Source organism: Manis pentadactyla, chromosome 1 (genome assembly GCF_030020395.1).
Source record: "Manis pentadactyla isolate mManPen7 chromosome 1, mManPen7.hap1, whole genome shotgun sequence".
Lineage (NCBI taxonomy): Eukaryota > Metazoa > Chordata > Mammalia > Pholidota > Manidae > Manis > Manis pentadactyla.
Genome location: NC_080019.1, coordinates 192,374,611 through 192,395,558, shown reverse-complemented (window position 1 = coordinate 192,395,558; position 20,948 = coordinate 192,374,611). Strand labels below are relative to the sequence as shown.

General features: G+C 40.8%; 1 protein-coding gene across 2 annotated transcripts in view; it reads left to right on the top strand.

Annotated features, from left to right (window-relative positions):
• The window catches only part of DSCAM (DS cell adhesion molecule), a 713,077-nt gene that overhangs the window by 401,752 nt on the left and 290,377 nt on the right, over positions 1–20,948 (top strand). For both annotated transcript variants that reach the window (XM_057504762.1, XM_057504765.1), the window contains exons 4-6: positions 6,826–6,972; positions 14,577–14,855; positions 18,305–18,580. In XM_057504762.1, the coding sequence (XP_057360745.1) occupies positions 6,826–6,972; positions 14,577–14,855; positions 18,305–18,580 (702 nt within the window). The remainder of the gene's footprint in view (positions 1–6,825; positions 6,973–14,576; positions 14,856–18,304; positions 18,581–20,948) is intronic.

The following is a 20,948-nucleotide window of genomic DNA, read 5'->3' as shown; positions in this document are numbered from 1 at the left end:
GGAGCAATGGGTGAGCATATGGGCTCCCTATCAAAACGCTAAGGAATCGCTCTGGCTGGGATATTTCTAGTTTGTGAACAGGCAAGGCACTTAAGCTCTGTTCCTTACTTCTGCTGTCTGTGAAAATGGGAATAATAACAGTACCTGCCACATGGGGGCATTGTGAAAACAAAGTAGGTCAAAATACAGGATATTTAGAGCAATAGTGGCTCATACTAAGCATGCAATATTACTGGCTCTGATTACAATGAGTATTAAACCCAGATGCCTCAGTATCCAAATGTCCACTGTATAAGGACAACCATCACATTGGATGAGGGCCACACTACTCCAGTCTGACCTCATCCCAAATAATTATATCTGCAATGACCCTTTTTCCAAATAAGGTCACATTCCGAGGTCCTGGGGCTTAGGACTCAACTGACATATTTTAGAGAAGACACAGTTCAACCCATAACACCAGCTTAGATGTCTTATTTTAAGGGCTACTCTTTTCTCCCTCTATATGCAGCTTTCAACATAATTTTCTTTAAACAATCACTTTTATCAGGCCACTTAATGCCCAAGAAATATCTGTGGTGCCTTCATGCCTTTATCTAACCATGGCTTGGTCCCCACCCATCACATCACAGAACAGATGCACGTCACAGCCAGATGGCAAGTTAAATGCCATTCTCATCTATGCCTGAATCCAGAGAAACTGATAACTTTAAGGTTATCATAGATTATCCATTTATTTCTATTTCTACTTCTATTTCAGTTAATGCCAGTTTACCCTTGCAAATGAAAAAAAGGTAAGACGTGCATTCAGAGGCTCATCTCATTTCTAATGCTGTATACTTAGAACTTATATTTCAGTCTCATGTTCCTCGAGTTTTTCAAAAACTTGTAAAACTGCCTAGGAGGAAGCTCGGTCCCATTCCACAGGCTGGCTCTCCGCCGGAGGTGGCAGACACAGCTGATACAAGTTTCATTGTGTTGTGCCACCATTTGGCATCTTATTAGGAGAACCATCTGTTCTTTAATTACTATTAACTCAGTTCCAATCGCAATAGCAAAAAAAGAAAAAAGACAAAACCCTAACACATGTGTCTGACTAAGTGAAAAAATCAAATGTGCTTTAAAAATCTTCCTAACATAATACTGTCCCTATTGAAGATCTAACAGCCTGGCTGTGCAGGAAAAAGCCAGAGAGCATAACGAAAGAATAATTAACATCAAAATCTTAAAATATGCTCATTTTCATATAAGAATAAATTATACTCACTCCTAAAGGGGGAAAATACTTTTCATAAATTGTACATGAGGCAGTTTCAGGCTAAAATCTAAAAAGAGGTATTTTGGCTTGCTGCCCTCTCACCCAGACCTAAGAAGAGACATTTCATAAACATGCAGCGATAGACTCTTTCAACAACCCGGCTCAACAAATACTTTTGGGTAGTAGAGCCAAGCACTGTCTTGTTCTGTATAATGGAGAGGAAAAATTGAAAAAGATAAACCATAATTCTGGCTATTCTAGCTGGAGGAGAGAAATGTTAAGCGAATCTCAAACACACACAAGGTGCCTGCACAGAGATGTAAAGTCAGGTGCTCTGAGCACGAGTAACCCTAGGCTGGGGGAGGCTGACCTGGCTGTAAAGTTGACTTAGGATCTGAAGCCAGAAAGACAGGAAGGAGCCAACCAGTGGAGATCTGAACTCAGCGCCCTCCAGGGAGAGTGATTAAAAGAAGTGGTGGAAGAGGGGGAGAGAGGATGAAGAGCTCCCAGACACCATCACAGGTCACCAAGAGTGAGTTGGTCCAGGGGGACTCTGTCAAGACAGTAAATGATCTTCATGGTTCCTTGTGCTCAATGACCCTGGATGCTGGGAGAGCGGGCTGAGAGGAGGTGCAGAGGAAATGGGGTGTTCAGGGCTGGGAGCCTTAGAGCTGGCAGGTGCTGCAGGGAGAGAGGGAAGCAGGTGGTTCAGGATATGTTTTGGAAGTAGGAACAGAAGGGCTTTGCATTAGATGAGATGTGAGAGGTGAGGAACAATGAATCTGGAAAGCTTCGGAATATGCATGTTATGTTCAGATGCTGACAACTATACCAGGAAATGTTCAGATCAGATGAACTCGGGGAGGTCCCTGAGTTCCTATCAACATGGCTTTCTACTGCAGAACAGATTTCTGAAGGCAATGGCTGCATGGCCCTCCTCTCCCCACAGCCCCTCACTGGGCTGTGGGAAGGTACCCCAGCCTTGCTATGGCTTTCTATGCCACTTCTACTTTGATGCTTTTTCTAATACACGAGGTTGCTTCACATAAGTAAGCAAATATATGAATGAGTAAAAGTGAGCCCTCCTGTGTCTGTGCCCCATGGACTCTTGCCTGTGTGGCTCAGGCAGGCCTACTGGCCTTGGGCAGCATGATATGCATCCTGTGGACCAATCTGTCCTAGCAGAACAGCAGAATAACAAACATGATGTTCACTTTTGTAGATACCATCTCTAAGGTATTGCTATGAGGTGGCATCCAGGTATGAATCTCAGCTTCAGTAGGAGAATGAGGAGGCTGCTCATCATTTGTCTACCAAACATGAACACACCAGAGTGTCACAAGGTTGCGTGTCTTGTCTGAGGTCCCACCTGGAAGGTGACAGGGACAGGTTGTGAATCCGGATCCCTTGGACACCAAAACCCAGCTTTTTCTTCCTAATGGGTGGGTTTTCCCTGTGTGGTACCAAGGAAAGATCTTTTAACCTGATACTTTATGAGAAAGTAAAAAACATTAGCTGAGTAGATTGAACAAGCAGACGAATAAAAGATGCTTTTACATATAGTTAATTATCCATATCAGAGCAATACAAACGATATATACATGTTTCATGATAAATACCAGCTTTCCTCCCTGGATGTTGGTTTTCCCTTCATGGAGGTGAAATGCAGATAGTACTTGTTCCTGATCATACTCCAGTTTCTTCCCTCCCATGCCTTTCCTCACCTGGAGGCCACATCTCCAGCCCTAGACTGAAATCTGTTTGGACTGTAAGTTCCCTAAAGACAGAGGCTATGTGTCATTCCTCCTTGGATTCCCGGAGCCCTTTGCTGGCCCAGTGACTGGGTGTACCACTCTACTCCGGAACCTCATACATTGCATCTCCCAGAATTAGCTCCAGAACACTCGCTTCTGGAGATGCAAAGGCCTGCTTTCTGCAGCTCAGATCTTCAACTACCCACAGTTGGGTGAACAGCTTCCTACAACTGTTGCTGTTTTAATTTCTGCCTCTGACATTATTGTACAGAAAACCCCAAAAGATATCATGTTGGCCCCTTAAGAGCTGCTGCTGTGTGCTCTCCACGCCTCAGCACCGCCACATGGAAGGAATGCGGCCATAGGACTCCCACCCTGAGTGTCCTGGCCACACTGCCAAGTGTGAAAATGCCCCATTTTCTTTGGTGGTTTTATGTCCCTAAATAGAAAGATCCTGGAAGCCTCTGTGCTGAGCTTAGCCAGGCTGGCTGAACTGGTACCAAGTTGTGGGTTTATTTAGTGGCATCAGTATACAACTTCATGTCAACCAACATCAGAGAACCATACCAGCGCTTAACTCAAAGCCCATTTACTCTTGGTTACACAAACCTCTAATAGCTTCGGTATGTCTGGTTTCTACCTTGGCAAGCTGAATGCATCACATTGTGAGTGAGTGGACAGGGGTACTGACAGCAGAGAGAAGTAAGAGCTGATAACCTGGTAATAAAGGGGGAGCAGATAGCTATTAAAGACAGAGCCAAGGGCCTAAACACCTGGGGACAATTGAGTACATGCTGAGAGGCCAGGGCAGCCTCTGAGCAGGTGCCCCTAATAACTGAGCAGCATGGGCCAGTGTCCACAGTGATGACCCTGAACCCTAAACTCATTCACTATTGTTCAGTTGACTGATTTGCCATGGGTGTAATATACAAAATGTATAAATTGTATGTTAGAAAAGTTTGCATCCAAAGTGCTAATGATCTTCCAAGGGAAATAAAGTTACCTAAAAAAATGTTGGCTTTGCATAATTGTGTGTTAGTACAGGGATGTGTGTGTGTGTGTGTGTGTGTGTGTTTGTGAGAGAGACAGAGACGGGGACAAGGATAGAGTGTTTGTATGTGTACAGTTGATTGATTCGTATCGTTATTTTATATTTGAATATTTGCTTATACTAAACAGAAGCATATTCCTCAGTCCCATTTAAGGATGTGAACAAACCATTCACTCTGTATGATACCCAAATGTCTGGTGCTATATGGCAGGATGTGGGGTGCAGTGGCGAGCCAGTGGTGGGGTCCTTGTCACCATGGAGACAGGCCACCTGCTGCTCTAATGACAGTAGTGTACGCTCGCGTCTCAGGGCTCGGGACTATACCCAGAGACCCTGGGTCTTTGTGGCCCTCTCCTAATCAAAGGCCTTCAGCCTTGTTTTATGGTTCCAAATATTGATCGATTTTGAGATGGGTTTCCATGAGAAACAGGAGTTAGGGAGAGAGAGTTCCAGTTAAGGACAGGAATTCAGTCAACCTTTCTCCCTACCTGTGAACTTCTCAGAAAATGTTTGAAAAAAAAGACTCAAATTCTCCTGAAAAAGCATGTCGTAGAAGAGTCTTATTTAGCATGCTAAGTAAAAAAAGTTCAATATTAGGGGAGCAAACTGAGTGATTACATTAAATGTGCCTGAAGAAGAGCGCTCTCCCAGGGCTCAGCAGGGTAGTGAGGGGCGGAGGCTGCACCTTGGGCCCCCGGCACCCTGAGCACTGGGCTGTGGAGTGCATTCCGCTTGCATTCTGCCAATGGGCTGCCAATCTTAATACAAGTACCCCATGTGAGAAAGATGCCAGGAATTACAGACATTACCTTCTTTGTCCCTCTCTTCTGTCACTCACTCTGTACTTTAAAGAAAATGGTTATTAAAACATTATATAAATAGGCAACATATACTGAAGGAAAAATGTTTCACTTATGCACCATATATTTTGGTAAGAAATGCTTGGTGTGTAGTGACATATGACAAGTGTGTAAAGGGTATTTTTACTTGCTTTCTTTGGAGGGAGGGTAAGCAAAACTAGGATCTACAGCATTCATTTTCCCAGCTATTCTAATATTTAGTATATTGGGGGTATATTTTTAAATAATAAATGAATAGAATTGTTTAAAAAGTGAATTACTTAAAGATATTGCATACTCCTTTAATAGCTTGTTCTTTTTTCTGAAAAGTTTATGCAAGTTCAGTATTTGTTATGATTTTTTTTCTTTGCCGTGTCCTTTTGAATTGCTCTTTTCTTGCACTGAAATCATGAGCCATTGTTATTTCATTTGTGTAGTTGATCTATGAATATAGTCCTTACATGAAATACCCTAGAGATGTTTTGTTTTTGTTTTTGTTATTTTCACATGGCAAATGCTTTATTTTCAAATGAACGTTAAAACATAAAATGCAAACATTGAAACATAGAACAGGGACAGGGATCATGTTGCCATTTTTCAAAGCAGGTACAAGGATATCTACAATAACAATATTTTGAGACTGCTTAACTCCAAACCCTCAAATGAGAAAACTGCCATAGAGACAGGGTTAAGGGAACGTGGTGGGACATAGGGGTGATGCTCACAACTTAGATATCTGAGACCTGAAACTGATGAAGGCAAGACTTCTACTAAATTCTGATTAAAATAAACCAAAGGCTGTTTCAAATGAACCTAAGGAAAACGAACATAACATACGGAGACCTCCTGGCACTTTAGTCCTCTCCCAAACAGAGGAAACCCGCACTGTTTTTGAGGCGGAATTGCATCAGATGCAGCAATACCCCCACAGGAAGGAGGCTAGAGGTGGCAGGCAGCGCTCTGCGAGGCACGTCAGTCACCCACTGTGTAGTCGTAACAGCTCACTTTGGGGTTTACTCATCTGCCTTAGTGTGGTTTATCAGCAAATTATAATTGAACTGGGATGATTATCTTTAGACATTTACGTATTTACGTTTTCAAAGAAGTTGTCTTTTAGCAGCACTTCTTTCAATCCCTCCAGTTAGATGTTTCTGTGCTGCCGGAGGAGCCCAGGCAGACATCACAGTCACCCACCAGCATACACCACGCCCGTGCTGCACGCTCACCTGTGAAGGGCGAATGACTAGTGTGACATTGTTCTCCCCGAGGTGAAATAGCTTTTGTCAATTATTTGAGGAGTCATGAAGAATAGCAGAGTATTCTAATGCAATGAATATAGGATGAGCTGATCTTTGTCTTAGCATATAGCAGTAAGTGCTGGTCATTATGAAGGACAGTTTTATCTGGTAAGTTTGTGGAACATTTATTGCTTTATAATCTAACATTTTTGTTTAACTGAAATACTTTAAACTGTGGCAAAAGTTGATTATTTCCATGAGGTAGAAATTTACAAAAAAAGTTAATACTCCCTTAACGCATCACATTCGGAGAGAAAAGTGACGATCAAAGAAAATCTGCTGAATTAGCTGCATGCCAATTATCTGCCAGTCTGGCGCTGTAAGATCATGACCTAAAAAATTAATTCGTGAGATTAGATTTTCTAAGTATATATTTATTGTGCAGCATACTTACTACAGCTCTGAGTAATTGAAAACTTAAAAAAGCTTGCACCCTTAAACTAACACACCATGTGCACACATGTGCATGCACACACACACACACACACACACACACCCATACTAATAGCCTTTGCATGAAGTTCTTTCAGGTGAAAAAATAATACATATATGTATATTCAGTAACTTTTTTTGTTTATGCAATAGGGTTCTGACCTAACCAGGTAATCGTTTTCTTCTATTTCAGGATCTAGATTTCTCATCACATCCACGGGAGCCTTGTATATTAAAGATGTACAGAATGAAGACGGATTGTATAACTACCGCTGCGTCACGCGGCACAGATACACCGGGGAGACGAGACAGAGTAACAGCGCTCGCCTTTTTGTGTCAGGTACAAACTCACATAGGCTGTGTTTACTATGGCTGGTATCTCTTTGTTAGCATCTGGAGATGACTCAACAGAACTGTGGAATTCACGACTAAAGTGAAGCCCTTGTGGCTTTTTCCCCAAATACTTTAGAGCCAAAAGTTTTTTCAAAAACCAGTGCCAATACAGATACAGATATTCCAAGTGAAGTCACATTTTGGAGAATTCCAGATTCCTTTGATCCAACACAATTGCTCTTTTGATCACTCCTGGCCCTATGTATTTGTGTGTTGTCCTGACATTGCCATACTTCCCAGCACACAACTCCAAGGGAGAAGCGCAGGCTCATGCAGAACACATCTTCCATTCCCCATATTGTGTCCAACAAGGTTGGAAATCACCCACCTCTGAAGTTAAGGATATTCACACCCTCCCACCCCCTTCCAGGATGATCCTCAAGTGAAGGGAGCCGGGAAGCATCGACTCCACCCTGGTACATAAGTCCCTTTTGTGACTTCTTTTCTGGGATTTATTCTTTGAGGAAACAGCAACCTGTTGCATGATCTTCACCATCGGCTGGTTACTGGCCCATCAGTCCAGCGACCAAAAAATCTGTTCACATGGTGGTGCAGTAGCATCTCGTGGAGCAGTGTGGAAGTGCAGAAGGTCCGTCTCAGAATTAGAGATCAAATGCAAAAGAGCTGACCTTTGCCTTTGTGGCTGTAGAATGTAAAATTGCTCCACACAACGAGTAGCTCTGTTTTATTCATAATGATGCTTTATGAAGGGAGGAGAGGTGGGAAGTTGTTAAATATTGGGGTGATTAAAAGCAAGGTCACCTGGACACCCCCTTACTGTCCTTAATAAAGCTCTACCTGGATTCCTGTTCACATGCACATCCTTAAAATAGCCAAAGCCCACCTGTCTTCTAAGGTACAGCACAAACATAAGTCAGAATTAAGTGATTTCTCCTCTGAACTTGAAAATACCAGCTCTTTACCATCTCAATTATTACTTTATCCCTTGTTCTATAGTATGTTTTGTCACCTCCAGTAAAGGCAAGAATGATCAGTACAATAAAAATATACTAAATTTTTAAAAATGGTAGAGAAACATGAATTAGAAAATGAATGAAGTGTGACATCTAAGCCCATGGTAGCTTTAGGGACAATGGAATGCTATACTTGTTCAGCATGTCCAAGAAAAGGTCTTGTTTGCATCAAAGAGGAGCTTCAAAATGACCCAGAGACAAGAAAGGAGAAGGTTTCAGGGAGGGGGTGGAACTGGGTGTGAGATTAATCTGAGTTCAGCAAAAGAAGCACATAATCATTTCTCCACCCAAAAACATGAATTAAGTGATGATAATCTGGGAGCCCATCTTTATTGCGAGAGAAACTTGAAAAGAAAAACTTAAAAAGAAAGAGGAAACCCCAAGAAAGGGGAGAACCCTGGAAAGGTGGCTTGCTTCTCTGTCCCCTAAACCACTAGGTACTGAATTTCAGTTTTCCCTCAGGATTGGAAGGACATATTTACTTTTCTTACTTCCAAAGTTTGCTTTGTTTTGATTTTGTTTTTTCAAGAATGCTTTACTGGTGTTTCAAAATTGAGAGCAGGACTCATGAGTGTTTGGCCCCTATGGAAGTGATGGGGGCCCATGGGGGCCTTGAGCACTTGTAATGGGAAGTGCGGAGATCCAAGCATAATCAGGGAAGGAGTATCCCACACTGAGACACCAGCAAAAGAGAAGAGAGGACATGGGACTGAACACTTGGGGTTAAAGGTGGGGGTCATAGTTGCAAGGAGAAGGGAGGGGTCAACAGAACCACAAGCCATCGCAAGCCTTCTAAGTGTCTCCTGCGTGTGGCAATGAATGCTTACAATTCTGAGTCAGAGAAATTTTAATGAAATAGTTGAGGGAGAAAATGTTAATGCTGAAAGATGAGAACGTAGACACTGAGCACAGATTATATTCTAGAATTCTAAGCTTTGAAGGAAGAGAGAAATTATTTTTATTTTAAATTTATTGAACAATGTGTGCGTGGGATTTGGGCCACAGCAGGGCATGTTCCTAAAGAGGTTTTGATGATGCCAACTCCTCCTGAAATTAGAATGGAGTAAGTAGGATAACGAAGGAGAAAGCGCTCAGATGACATCACCACCAAAGCTAGGTGATGGGGGGACACCAGCAACCCTCGCAGATGTACGGGTGTGGACAGCGTAATGACAGCCAGGGCACCAGGGCAGGAACAGAGAAACAGCAGCAGCCATGGTGGGTGGTGAAAAGGGAGGACCTACTGGGACCTGATATACTCACAAAGGTGCAAAATAGTCCCAGAAGTGCTCACCTCCGAAAGCAGAGAACCATCCTTTGAGCGGAAACCTGGGAAATGTGTCTAATAATATTCACAACCTTTGGACAGGCCCCTTTGGGCTCTGAGTTCAAACCGAGTGCAAGAAGGCCATCAGCATGATCAGTAATGACCGCAAAGCTCAGTGGTGGTCTGATTCCAGGGAGATGTCAGAGGTAGTCAGCAAAAACTCCTTTCAGAAGAACAGAGACCCACCCTGGGGAAACTACTGGGTTTAGGCATCAAACTGAGACAGAATAGAGTGCTAAGAGGAACAGACAGAAGGATCAGGTAGCATGGGGGGGTGCCCGGGAGGAATCCCATCCTATAAAATACCGTAACAGGGGAAATTGATGTTTATACTATTTTTATTTGGAACCAGTATTTTCAGAAAAAGGGGAAAGATAAAAATATAACATCAGAGAATTAAGTAAAATCCTTGAACTATCCAATAGAAACTATCAGTACACACTTGTTATTCATTTAATATGTATTTCCAAGGTCTTTCCACTGAAAAGACCCAGAAGCAAGGGTCAACCGATAGCAACAAGCACATCTAATTCCTAGATCACAGTCTCCTTTAAATATCATTCCCCACGAGAAGACCAGGGCTTCTTGGAAAAATAGTGGATTGAAGCTCTGGGGCAGGAAATATATAACATGAGCCTGCAATGTTGCTGGGGTCTTGTCAAAGTCATACAGGGGGCAACTGAATGAAGGGGCTCTCATTGGCCAAAGGGGTGATGAGTTAAATATCAAAAGTTATGATTGCATTTGATCAATAACCACTAAATACTCCAAAAATCCCTCAGTTCATTATGAACACATACACACACAGATACACATATATACTTACATACTTATGTACATACATACTCTCAAGTACACACATACATATACATTTAATGATAACAAAAGCAATAAGTCTCACTGGTCTACGTGGAGGGAGGACACCCAATCTTGATTTTGATAATAGGTGATTAAAGAGAACAACAAAATTTCTCCCTGTCTTTCTGTAGCTACTATATTTCATGATAATCAAATAACCCCAGTTCAGGAAGAAAGTTTTGATTTTCAGAGTCATTACATGTACTGAATACCAAGGAAGTAAGAAAATTAGAAAAGCACCATTTCCAACACTTAAAAAAATGACTAATTCAGATAAACATTGTCATATGAACTCACTAATCAATTTAACATCACTGAATGTGGAGACGCCACACATTATGGGGATGCAGTGAGAAAGGAAAAAGGTTGAATTTGATCTAATCAATCCATTAGAACTAAATTCTGGTTTATAAGAAAAGTAGCAATAGAGGAACACGTTAAACGACACCATGAAGAAAGAAATTCAGAATGTGGGATTTCCTTAAAAACATCTCACCTGGTTTGTTTAACAAGTCAAAGAGGAAAAGCAGAAGGAGGGAAGGTCTGCTCTGGATTAAAGGGAATCAAGAGATTAACTTAACTAAGAACAATCTGATTTAATTAGTTCAACTGTTAATAATAATAATAATAATAATAAAGCTTTTTTAAATCTCATCAGGAGAAAATGAATATAGAGTAGAGAATAGACATTACCAAGAGGTTATTATTACTCTTGTTCGATACTGGCATTGTGGGTTTATAAGAAAATTCTTATTTTTATTAGAGAGACATACTAATGACATAGTGATAAGATAATTCAGGTTCCATGATGTGACTCCAGTATATTAGCACCAAAGCAAAGACTAAAGAGAAATAAAATGATAGCTGAAAGATAAAAATATATGTGACCCCTATTGCATATGGATGAATATGTGAGATCCATTATATTGCTTTATCTACCATTGTGTGTTTCCAAACTTTTGTGATAAAAAAATTAATTTTTTAATGTAGATAAAAAGTTTGAAGACAAGGGAATGAAAACTAAGTACAGTGCTGTTTGGTTGCATTAATTTTATATGTGACCAAATACCCCCATGAGAACCTGTTTCCAGCATTGCTTCAATTGTGTACTTAAAAAATAAATGCCCCATTCCTCTTTTGTAAAATAATTCTTTAGAGATTTCATTAGCAACTATAAGCTTCACTAATTTTAGGTATACAATTCGATAATTTTAGTAAGTATATGGAGTTGTGCAACCATCACTGTGATCCAATTTTAGAACATTTCCCTGACCCAAAACAATCCCAGCTACCCATGTGTGGTCAATTTGAATTCCCATCTCCAGCTCCAGACAACTACTAATCTACTGTCTGTCTCTATAGATTTATGTTTTCTGCATATTTTATATAATTGAATCTTAAAATATGTGGCTTTGTAGCAGGCTTCTTTCATATAGCACAGTCTTTTGAGGTTCATCCATGCTCTAACATGTACCAGTAGTGCATTCTTGTTTATTGCTGAGTAATATTCCATTGTATGGATATACACATTTTATTTATCATTCACTAAATTATAGCCATTGGGATCATTTCCACTTCATGGCTATTATGATAATCCTGCTCCAAACATTTGTGTACAAGTCTTTGAGGGAACAAATGTTTTCATTTGTCTAGACTAGATAGCCAGGAGTGAAACTTTTGGGCTTTCTAGTAACTTGAAATTTAAGACTGTAAGAACCTGCTAAACTGTTTTCCAAAGTGACTGCACCATTTTACTTTCCCATCAACAAAGAATGAAGGTCCCCACTTCTTTTCCATGAGTACCTATTGTTGTTTTCGGTTTCATTCCAGCCATCCTAATGGGTGTGATGTACTATTTCACTGTGGCTTTAATTTGTGTTTCCCTAGTGGCCAGTGATACTGAGCATCTTTCCATGTGCTTATTATTCATTTGTATGTCTTATTTGGTGATATATTTATTCAAATATTTTGCCCAGTTTTTGATTGGGGTTATTTTTTCTTATAGAGATGGAAGGGTTCTATTTATTTTGGGGATGTAAGTCTGTATTAGAAATACCACTTGCAAATATGTTCTTTTCTTAAATGGTATCTTAATTTTTTCAGAAAACTATTTTAACTATTTTAAATTTTTTGATGAAGTTTAATGTACTGATTTTTTGCCTCCTATGTTTTTGGCATGGTTTCTAAGGACCCTGCCAAGCCTAAGGCCATGAAGATTTTTTCCTCTAAAAGTTTTGGAGTTCTAGCTGTTACATTTAGATCTATGGTACATTTTGAGTTAATTTTTGTAGATGGTATGAGGTAAAGGTATAAATTCTTCTTTTTGATATGCGTATCCAATTGTCTTACCCATTCTCTTTAAAAAGAGTCATTAAAATTATACAGCATTATCTAAGCATATTTAAGAAATTTCTAGCAATAATTAGTATTAGAATAAAAAAATTTAAGTACAAATCACGGGGTACCGATTTTTTTTATGACAGGCATTGGAAGTGGGCACTTTCTGTTTTCTGAGTTGTGGCTTGTCCTTCAAAGAAGTATTATTAACCACCCCACCAAAGGACTGATGCCTTCCCTGTGTCACCTTTTCCAACTCTAAGCCTACCTCCTACTCTAAGTATTTTGTAACTAGTTAGTCCATAAGAAAGTAACTTGTTCTTCAAAGCAACCCTCTCCTCAGTCCATCTGGAATTTCCTTCAGGGGTGGAATGAAGCAATAAAGCCTTTGCTGGCAAGGGCTCTGTACCTGGTGTCATGGGCTTTTTATGTCACTAATCCCTTGGGAGCCCCACACTCAGACATGTGCATGAGCATAATTATAGAACACGGAATTCTGCAGCTAGTGAACAAGGGAACTGCAGAAAAATCCTGGAAACTCAGTCCCGCATTCCTTAGGAGAGAATTCAGGTTCCCTTATCATATTCCGTGAGGACATCCACATTGTTCTCATAAAGCACCTGCAAAGAGAGAAGAGCAGCACGTTTGTCACGGACCTTGATCTCTGAGGATCGCGAAGGAAGAAGGCACAGGAGCAGGGTCAGCTGGCCGTTGGTCCTGCTTTCTCTCGCGCCTGCTGACTGCCCCCGGTGGCTGCCTATGGAATCACAGCACTTTAAAGAGGCCTTTCCACGTGGTTTATTAGACAGGATAGAGGATAGCCACTCCTTTGCTTCCCAGTTTACTGCAGGTGAATCAAAACAGCTACAGTGCTTCTCTGACAAAGGCAACAGTAAGAACATCTGAGGGTCCAGGGGCCCAGATCTGTCCTGTTCCATCTTTGTGGTGACCAGTGTGGCCTCTCACTCCTGTGACCTAGTGCAAGTTCTGAACGAGAGAAAATAGGAGAGAGGACAAGGAGAGATCACTGTGTTTTATTTTTAGCATCCAGTCAGGAATCTCTATTTCTACAATCCCCATCAATAATCGCTAAGAGCATCAATTCCTCCAAGCAAGCCTGGACATGGAGCTGAGTGGTTCCCACTGACCCAGTTCTTGAGAACATGGAATCTTTCTCTTCATCTAGCTCAAGAATATAATGCAGGCTGAACATCGTGCGGTAGAACAGACTCCTTATGTGTTGCTTGGAGCTTTTTAAAAATAGGGCCATGTCATAAGTGATAATGTAGAAGCTTTTCTTTAACTATTTAATCCTTCATGGTCTCCATCCCTTCATCTCCCCTCAGTCTTGAAGGCTGTCCCAAAGTCCCCCAACATTTTCACTTTCCCTTTCCATTATGTCATCCTCTTCTGTTTCCTTCAGTGCACCTGCTACAAGCTGAATTACCTTTATGTATTTTTCTTATATATTGTCTACCCACTTCCATCCCCACCACACACAACTAGGATATAAGTCCCATGAGGGCATCATCTTGCCTGTCTTGCCCAACACTGTGTCTCTAGTTCCTGACTCTGTGCGGGTCCTGGACTTGGGGTTCAAACAGTATTGTGAAATGTATACATGAAACACTTTTAAATTGAATAACTATGTACAAACTCATATTCTTGTGAAATAAATGTCACTAATGTTAACTATTTCTGCCACTATTGCTTTTTGTGAAAGGGGCAGTCTGATGTTCTCTGGTTATAAGACAATCCAATTCTCAGTCCATCCAAGCTGGCGACTCCTGTGGAAGCATGCCGATTCTGGAGTTCTTAGTTACTTAATGGGGAATGAGAAGCAGAAGTTTTATTGCTTCAAGCTTTTACAAATTCTTGGCAGAAGAAATATATATGAATAGGATTTTCTTTTCTGCTCATATGTAAAATTGTAAAGATCTGCATTAATAGTCGGTATGATACATAGAATGTAAATTATTATACACAAGGCCCCGTGATTCTCAAAGACCACTTCAACTCATTCACCCTATCTAAGAGTTTTTCTTTCTTCTGCAGACCCAGCGAACTCAGCCCCATCCATACTGGATGGGTTTGACCATCGCAAAGCCATGGCAGGGCAGCATGTGGAGTTGCCTTGCAAAGCGCTTGGGCACCCCGAGCCAGATTACCGCTGGCTAAAGGACAACATGCCCCTGGAACTTTCTGGAAGGTTCCAGAAGACCGTGACAGGGCTGCTTATTGAGAACACTCGTCCCTCAGACTCAGGCAGCTATGTGTGTGAAGTATCCAACAGATATGGGACTGCTAAGGTGATAGGCCGCCTGTACGTGAAACGTAAGTTGGACGGTAACTTGCAATGGTGGCGTTGACCCCCCACTGACGGGCCCTTGTTGCAGGATCTCTGGGCTGTATCTGTAGCCTTCTATATCCTCATGACAGTCCTGCCAAGGCAGTGCCACCCCATTTTGCAGATGAGAAAATTAAAACCCAGACAAATTACTCAATGTTACATAGCTGGAGAGACATAGGGTTTGAATTGGGATCTCTCTGATCACCAGACCCCCAGGATTTCCATTAGGCCACAGACTACATTTCCATGATACCATTACCTAGCTGTTGGATTAAGAATGGCCATCCTGTCTGAAAATTGACGGAAGAAAGGGTGTAGGATTGTGCTGTCAGTGCAAGCTAAGGAAGTCTGATGAAAGTGGTTGTCCTTGGCCTGTTTCCAGGTGACACTTAAAATCCCTAAATGGGGCTTTTACCAGCAGAAACATAGGGCTCTAAATTATCCAGATATTGGACTTGGACTCAATATTAGAGCCATTTATTCCATATGTGGTGAATATATTTCATTCTGGTTGATTTGTATTACTATCTTAAGAAATGTGTTGAGAAGGATGCTGAAGGCCAGTTCAGAGGAAGGAGGGCTATGATCGCAGGGGCAGCCCACCAGTCTAGTCAAATACCTTCAGTTTTACTCACAGGGAAACCAAATCAAAGCAATTTAGCCAGGACCACATGGCCAGAATTCAGGGGCAGAACTATCGTCAAAACAGATGGCTCTTATTTCTCAATATAATGTTCTTTTGTTATATTTGATGTTTCATATATATATATATATACATATATATATATATGTATGAACTATAACTAGAAACATATATATATATATATATATATATATATATAAACAAACTGAATCTCAAGAGTCTGACATTGAAAAGAGAGGCTTTCTTGCCCTTGGCTTTTTTCTAACCCTGTGCCCGCTTACGGAGCTGCCTCTGCAAAGTCGCCCTCATGTACACTGCTTGAGCACAGTACCAGCCCAATAGAATGCATTTAATATAAATAATCCACTAACTGCCTAGAGCCAGCTGTACAGGGTGACACTACAAATGACACTCAAACATGCTGAGGCTGGGATTAGAAAGAGATGGAAGATAGTGCCTGAGCAGTTATGTTTCTATAGCTGGGGGTGCATGTGGATATAGTCACGTGGCATTGGACAGCAAGTAAGAATCTTCCCTATAGGTTCAAAATCTCCCATGTTAAGACATCTTTCATGGTGTTTTTCTGTTTCTCCCCATTTTCTGTTGAATAAAGTTTATGTATCAGAATAGTATCAAATGTATGAAGTAAGCCAGTCTGGTCATATCCCCACTATTTTGCTTCAGAAAAGCCTACCCCTATTAATCGAACTTTCTCCTGTTCCCTGTGCAAACCCATTCCTACCCTGTTTGCAGGTGCTCTTGGAGGATGATTTTCAAATATTTGAACATTCAAGCCCACCTTTCTAAGTCTGATGTAATGCCCCTCCCCAAAGACATTCCCAGTCCCTACCTTCTGCTCAACTCTCAGTATTCATTTTATTGCTCCCTCTGTAGGGGCATTTACTACTATTTGCCTTTTAGAAACTGTCAGTGGGAAAGTCTTAATTCTGGCTGTGCTTGTTTTCTCCCTGGCATGCTTCTGCCACATCTGGACAAGTTCACAGAAGCATCTCGAATGTTCTCTTCCTCCCTTCTGACTGCTCTTTTGTTTTGTCTGTCTTCTCTCAATGGAAAGCATTTCCTTGGGTTCTAAATTCAGAATTTCTTCTCTTCAATGTCTTTTCTTTGGTGCCCTTTTATCCACATAGCTTCAAATTCCTCCTATCTGAAAACAAGCTCTCTGAATCTGCATGTTTAGCCTGGGCTTCCTTCTTGAGTGTCAGGTGAGCATGTGTCCCAATTTTACCCCAGGTATTTCACTGGCACTTCAAAGGAACAATCCCAAACTGAACTCTCTACCCTCTCTACCTTGTAAATGGTGCCCATAGTTATTTGAGACATCTGCCCCTCTGGGTCCTTCTGAAGTCCCCCCTTTCCACAGCCAAGTCCTGCCAAGTCCCAGAGAGTCTAACTCACGTGTCTCTCAGCCATTCTGTCCACCTCTGTCTTGTCCTAGACTGAGTCTGAATTGTACCTCTACTAGACCTTTGCAATGCTCCCTTTCTGACGATTTCCTCTGCTTTAATTTGTCCAGCACAATGTACTAAATCAATTCTAGAAACACTTGCTAAAATGCTTTCATGATGCTTCCTTTAAGCCCCTCTAATTTAATTCCAAAATCTCCAGGCCCTTTACAGTTCTGTCCCAGGTGACTTTGCATGTTTTTCTCCTGCAGTTCTCCTGCAGAGACACTATGTTGCATCGAAACCTACCAGACGCTCTCTTCCTGAGACATGAGTGTGCTTCATGGCCAGACCCAAGTATTCCCCGCTCTCCACAGTGCCCTCTTCTATTCCAGCTGGCCTCACTTCTATCCATCCTTGGTATCTGAGGACTTTTCTGATCATTCTAGCAACACTCTTCCCCATATTTTATGTTTTTTGTGGACCCTCAGTCACTGCCCAGCTACTATATTCATTCATGTATTTGTCTTATCCAACCGGAAAACTAGATTCCTTGGAACCAAAGACTGCACAGTGTAATACACAATAAGGCAGAAATAAATGGGGTAAAAAAGCTGGTTCTGCTATTTACCTGCTGAGTAGATTTGGTTATGTTAATAAACCTCTCTGCATAACCATTTCCTTTTCTGTAAAATGAATATGACAACACAGAACATGAATGACTGTGGGAAGACGGGCTTAAATAATGTACAAAAGATGCTTGGTGACTTTTCTAGTTGTACCACAAATATTTTTTATCTCTGTCTCATTGTGAGTTTAACTCCATCCTTGGCATATAGTAGATGCTATATAAATTCTTTATTGAATGAAAACATAAGAAGCCAAAGGTGAGAGTTCCATTTTAAAGAAGACACCCTGTTTTGTGGCTACAAATTCTAATATCAACCTGTTTTCTTACAGCAGTGTGTTACTGGCCATGGTCAAACCACATAGGGGATGTGAGTGAGTGAGTGTGTGTGTGAGAATGGCCCAGAACAAACCCATTAGAGCTACCTTGGGACAAAGCAAATAGGAAGTAAATACTCAAATACTTCCATCCTTACTTAACCAGCACATTGCATTTCTTATTGTCAGTGGCTTAATTCTCACATTTATGGAGGGAGAAGGCAATTTCACCAACATTAATCTATTGGCTACATAGAGAAAGAAGGCCAGAAAAAATTGATAGCCAGAAATAGGGCTCCCAAACAAACAGCACACCGAGAGGTAATACTGAATCTAAGAACTGCGAGTATGCTTGCAGTGGTGTATTTGCCCAGCATGTTGTTGCAATTATCTACATATGTGATGTTTTTACCTTCTTTTTTTCTCTTACCAAAACCTCCAGAGCCACTGAAAGCTACCATCAGCCCCAGGAAAGTTAAAAGCAGCGTGGGTAGCCAGGTTTCCTTGTCCTGCAGCGTGACAGGAAGTGAGGACCAGGAGCTGTCCTGGTACCGAAATGGTGAAATCCTCAACCCTGGAAAAAATGTGAGGATCACAGGGCTGAACCACGAACACCTTATAATGGATCACATGGTCAGGAGCGACGGGGGCGCGTACCAGTGCTTTGCGCGCAAGGACAAGCTGTCCGCTCAAGACTATGTGCAGGTGGTCCTTGAAGGTCAGTGGGCCTCGTTGTGGGCTTCAGCTGCAAAAGAATGCAAACCCAGAACACTCAAAGAAGAATAAGGGTGAAGCAGTGCTGAGAACTCCCAGTTTTAAGATTTCTATATATCTGATCAGCTAATAACTCTACCCTAATTTTTCAGGCTAAATCAAGCAGATAAAATACCAAGTTCTGATGAAATGAAAATTGCACATGGCAGAAGTACATAATTTAACACATAAATTAAGTAGCATAATTTAACCCAAAGTTGAATAACATAAACGTTGCCCCTCGTGTATTTGACATCCTTGTCAAGATGTAGACTTCAGCAACTTGAAGCTTACAGTTGGGTTGACAATTCATTATCTTAGACCAAAGTTTCCCAGTAATGCTTTGTTTGGGGGACTGTTTTATGCACTGTAGGATGGTGCACAGCATCTCTGGCCTCCACCCACTGGATGCTGGTAGTGCCCCTCTCCAAGTTGTGGAGGGGGTTGAGACCATGGATGAGAAGCATAGCTTTAGAGGCAAAATACAGGGTGAAATTTCAATATAGTGTTGGGTGGAGTGAAAAAATAGCATCTGGTTTGTACAGCTGTCCACAGTTGGGTCTAATAGTCCCAGATTTAGGTGAATGGAACTTGTGAGGAATTTCTTGGTGATATTATAATAGGTTTTAGGTATGTTATATTGTTTTCATTTCTTAACTTCCTACTTAATGTCCCCACACTTATTAATCAACCAGGTAAAAACACTATCAAGGTTAATATGCAAATGAAACATAGACTTATCACCAGATAACTAAAATAGCTCTTATCTGTGTAATTGTGTGTTTTGTTGGAAATTGGCTCTTTATATATAAAGTTCATCTGTTATCAATTGATTAAAATAATTGCATGACTTTCTATAGCCTAAAGGGAGAAAAATAAAATTATCTATGGAAATAAGTTTAATATGTCTTGATGCTAAGAGAATATTTCTATTACTGTCTTTTAATCTTAGCTAATTTTCAAGAAGAAGCAGGCTTCACAGGAGATCCTTATTTTGATTCAAGCATTTCCTTGCAGACAGTGAGTTTTTTAAAACAGATGAAATTAGCTGAAGGCAAGGTACTCATATTAAATGCTTGATGCTGTGTTCCACATAATAATTAGGTACAGAATATAATCAATTTGTAGACAGCCAGTTTGCTAATGATGATGCACTTTTGTCCTTACATAGTCACCATTTTTAGATTCTTTGTAGAAGAGGGAGAGATTACTGTCTAGGCCTAGTTATCCTGGCAACTAGCTCATGTGATGAAGAAAACCTAAAGAGCATATTAATAATCCATAATGATGCCTGAAGAGTTCAGGTTATCAGAGACTGGCAGCAAGAAAGATTTCAAAGACACTCAGGTCTCACTGGGAAAGTAATGTCTGCTTTCATCTCCAAAAAAAGCCTGTCACTTGAATAAAAAAAGAGGGCAAAGGAGGAACATACTGAGCATACTCATGGGTTTATTTGTTGCAGGTCAGTTTCCATTGAGGACAAGAAGCCTCACTTTATTCTTTCCCATCTCAGAGATGACAGTGCTAATGTAGCAAAAGAGAGCAAATATGGAATTACAAATACATATCTGCCTTAAAATGGTGTCTAAGGAGTATCCTCATATACAACCTCCTAATATTCACACTAAAATAGATATGGATTAACATAATTTATAAAAACTCACAATACTATGAACCATTGATATAATGCAGAATCTGGGAATACTTCCTATAAGGCCAAAGAAACTGGAATGGAAGTCGAAAAGAAACTAGAATCTAATAATTATAGGTTCAAGATCAATACAGAATAACTGGCAAGTGGGGTAATAAAAAAGAATAACAACAGGTCCTATTTCTGGAAATGAAAGAATAGCATGTATCAGACTAATGGCGAGAAGATAAACACTATGAACTTTGGGAAAAGCAAAACTATGTGCAGACACTGGAGAGGTACCCAAAAGCAGGTAGAAAATATTTGGCCCTTGAAAAAAGGGGAAGGGAAGGATTTAGGTGATACCTACTTTGACACCACTTCCCTGAGAACAGTCTTCAGTCTTTGTGGAGAGAATAAACCTAGAATACTAGAAAAAAAGCAGGAAATGATGGTGTTAATGGATGGAGGTATAGAAGGACAGAGGTCTGCACTGTCCTATCACCTGCAAATTGAGTAACGTGGATGAAAATTCCATGGAGGACATGACAGGAGGAATCCTGAAACCTAATACACTTTCTTGAAAAATTTGGTTGACCCCTAAATGGCAAAAATGTGAAGGAGAATCCAAGTAAACAATAGAAATAACTAAATATATAAAAAACAAAACAAAACCAAAATAAAAATATACCAAGACCAGAGG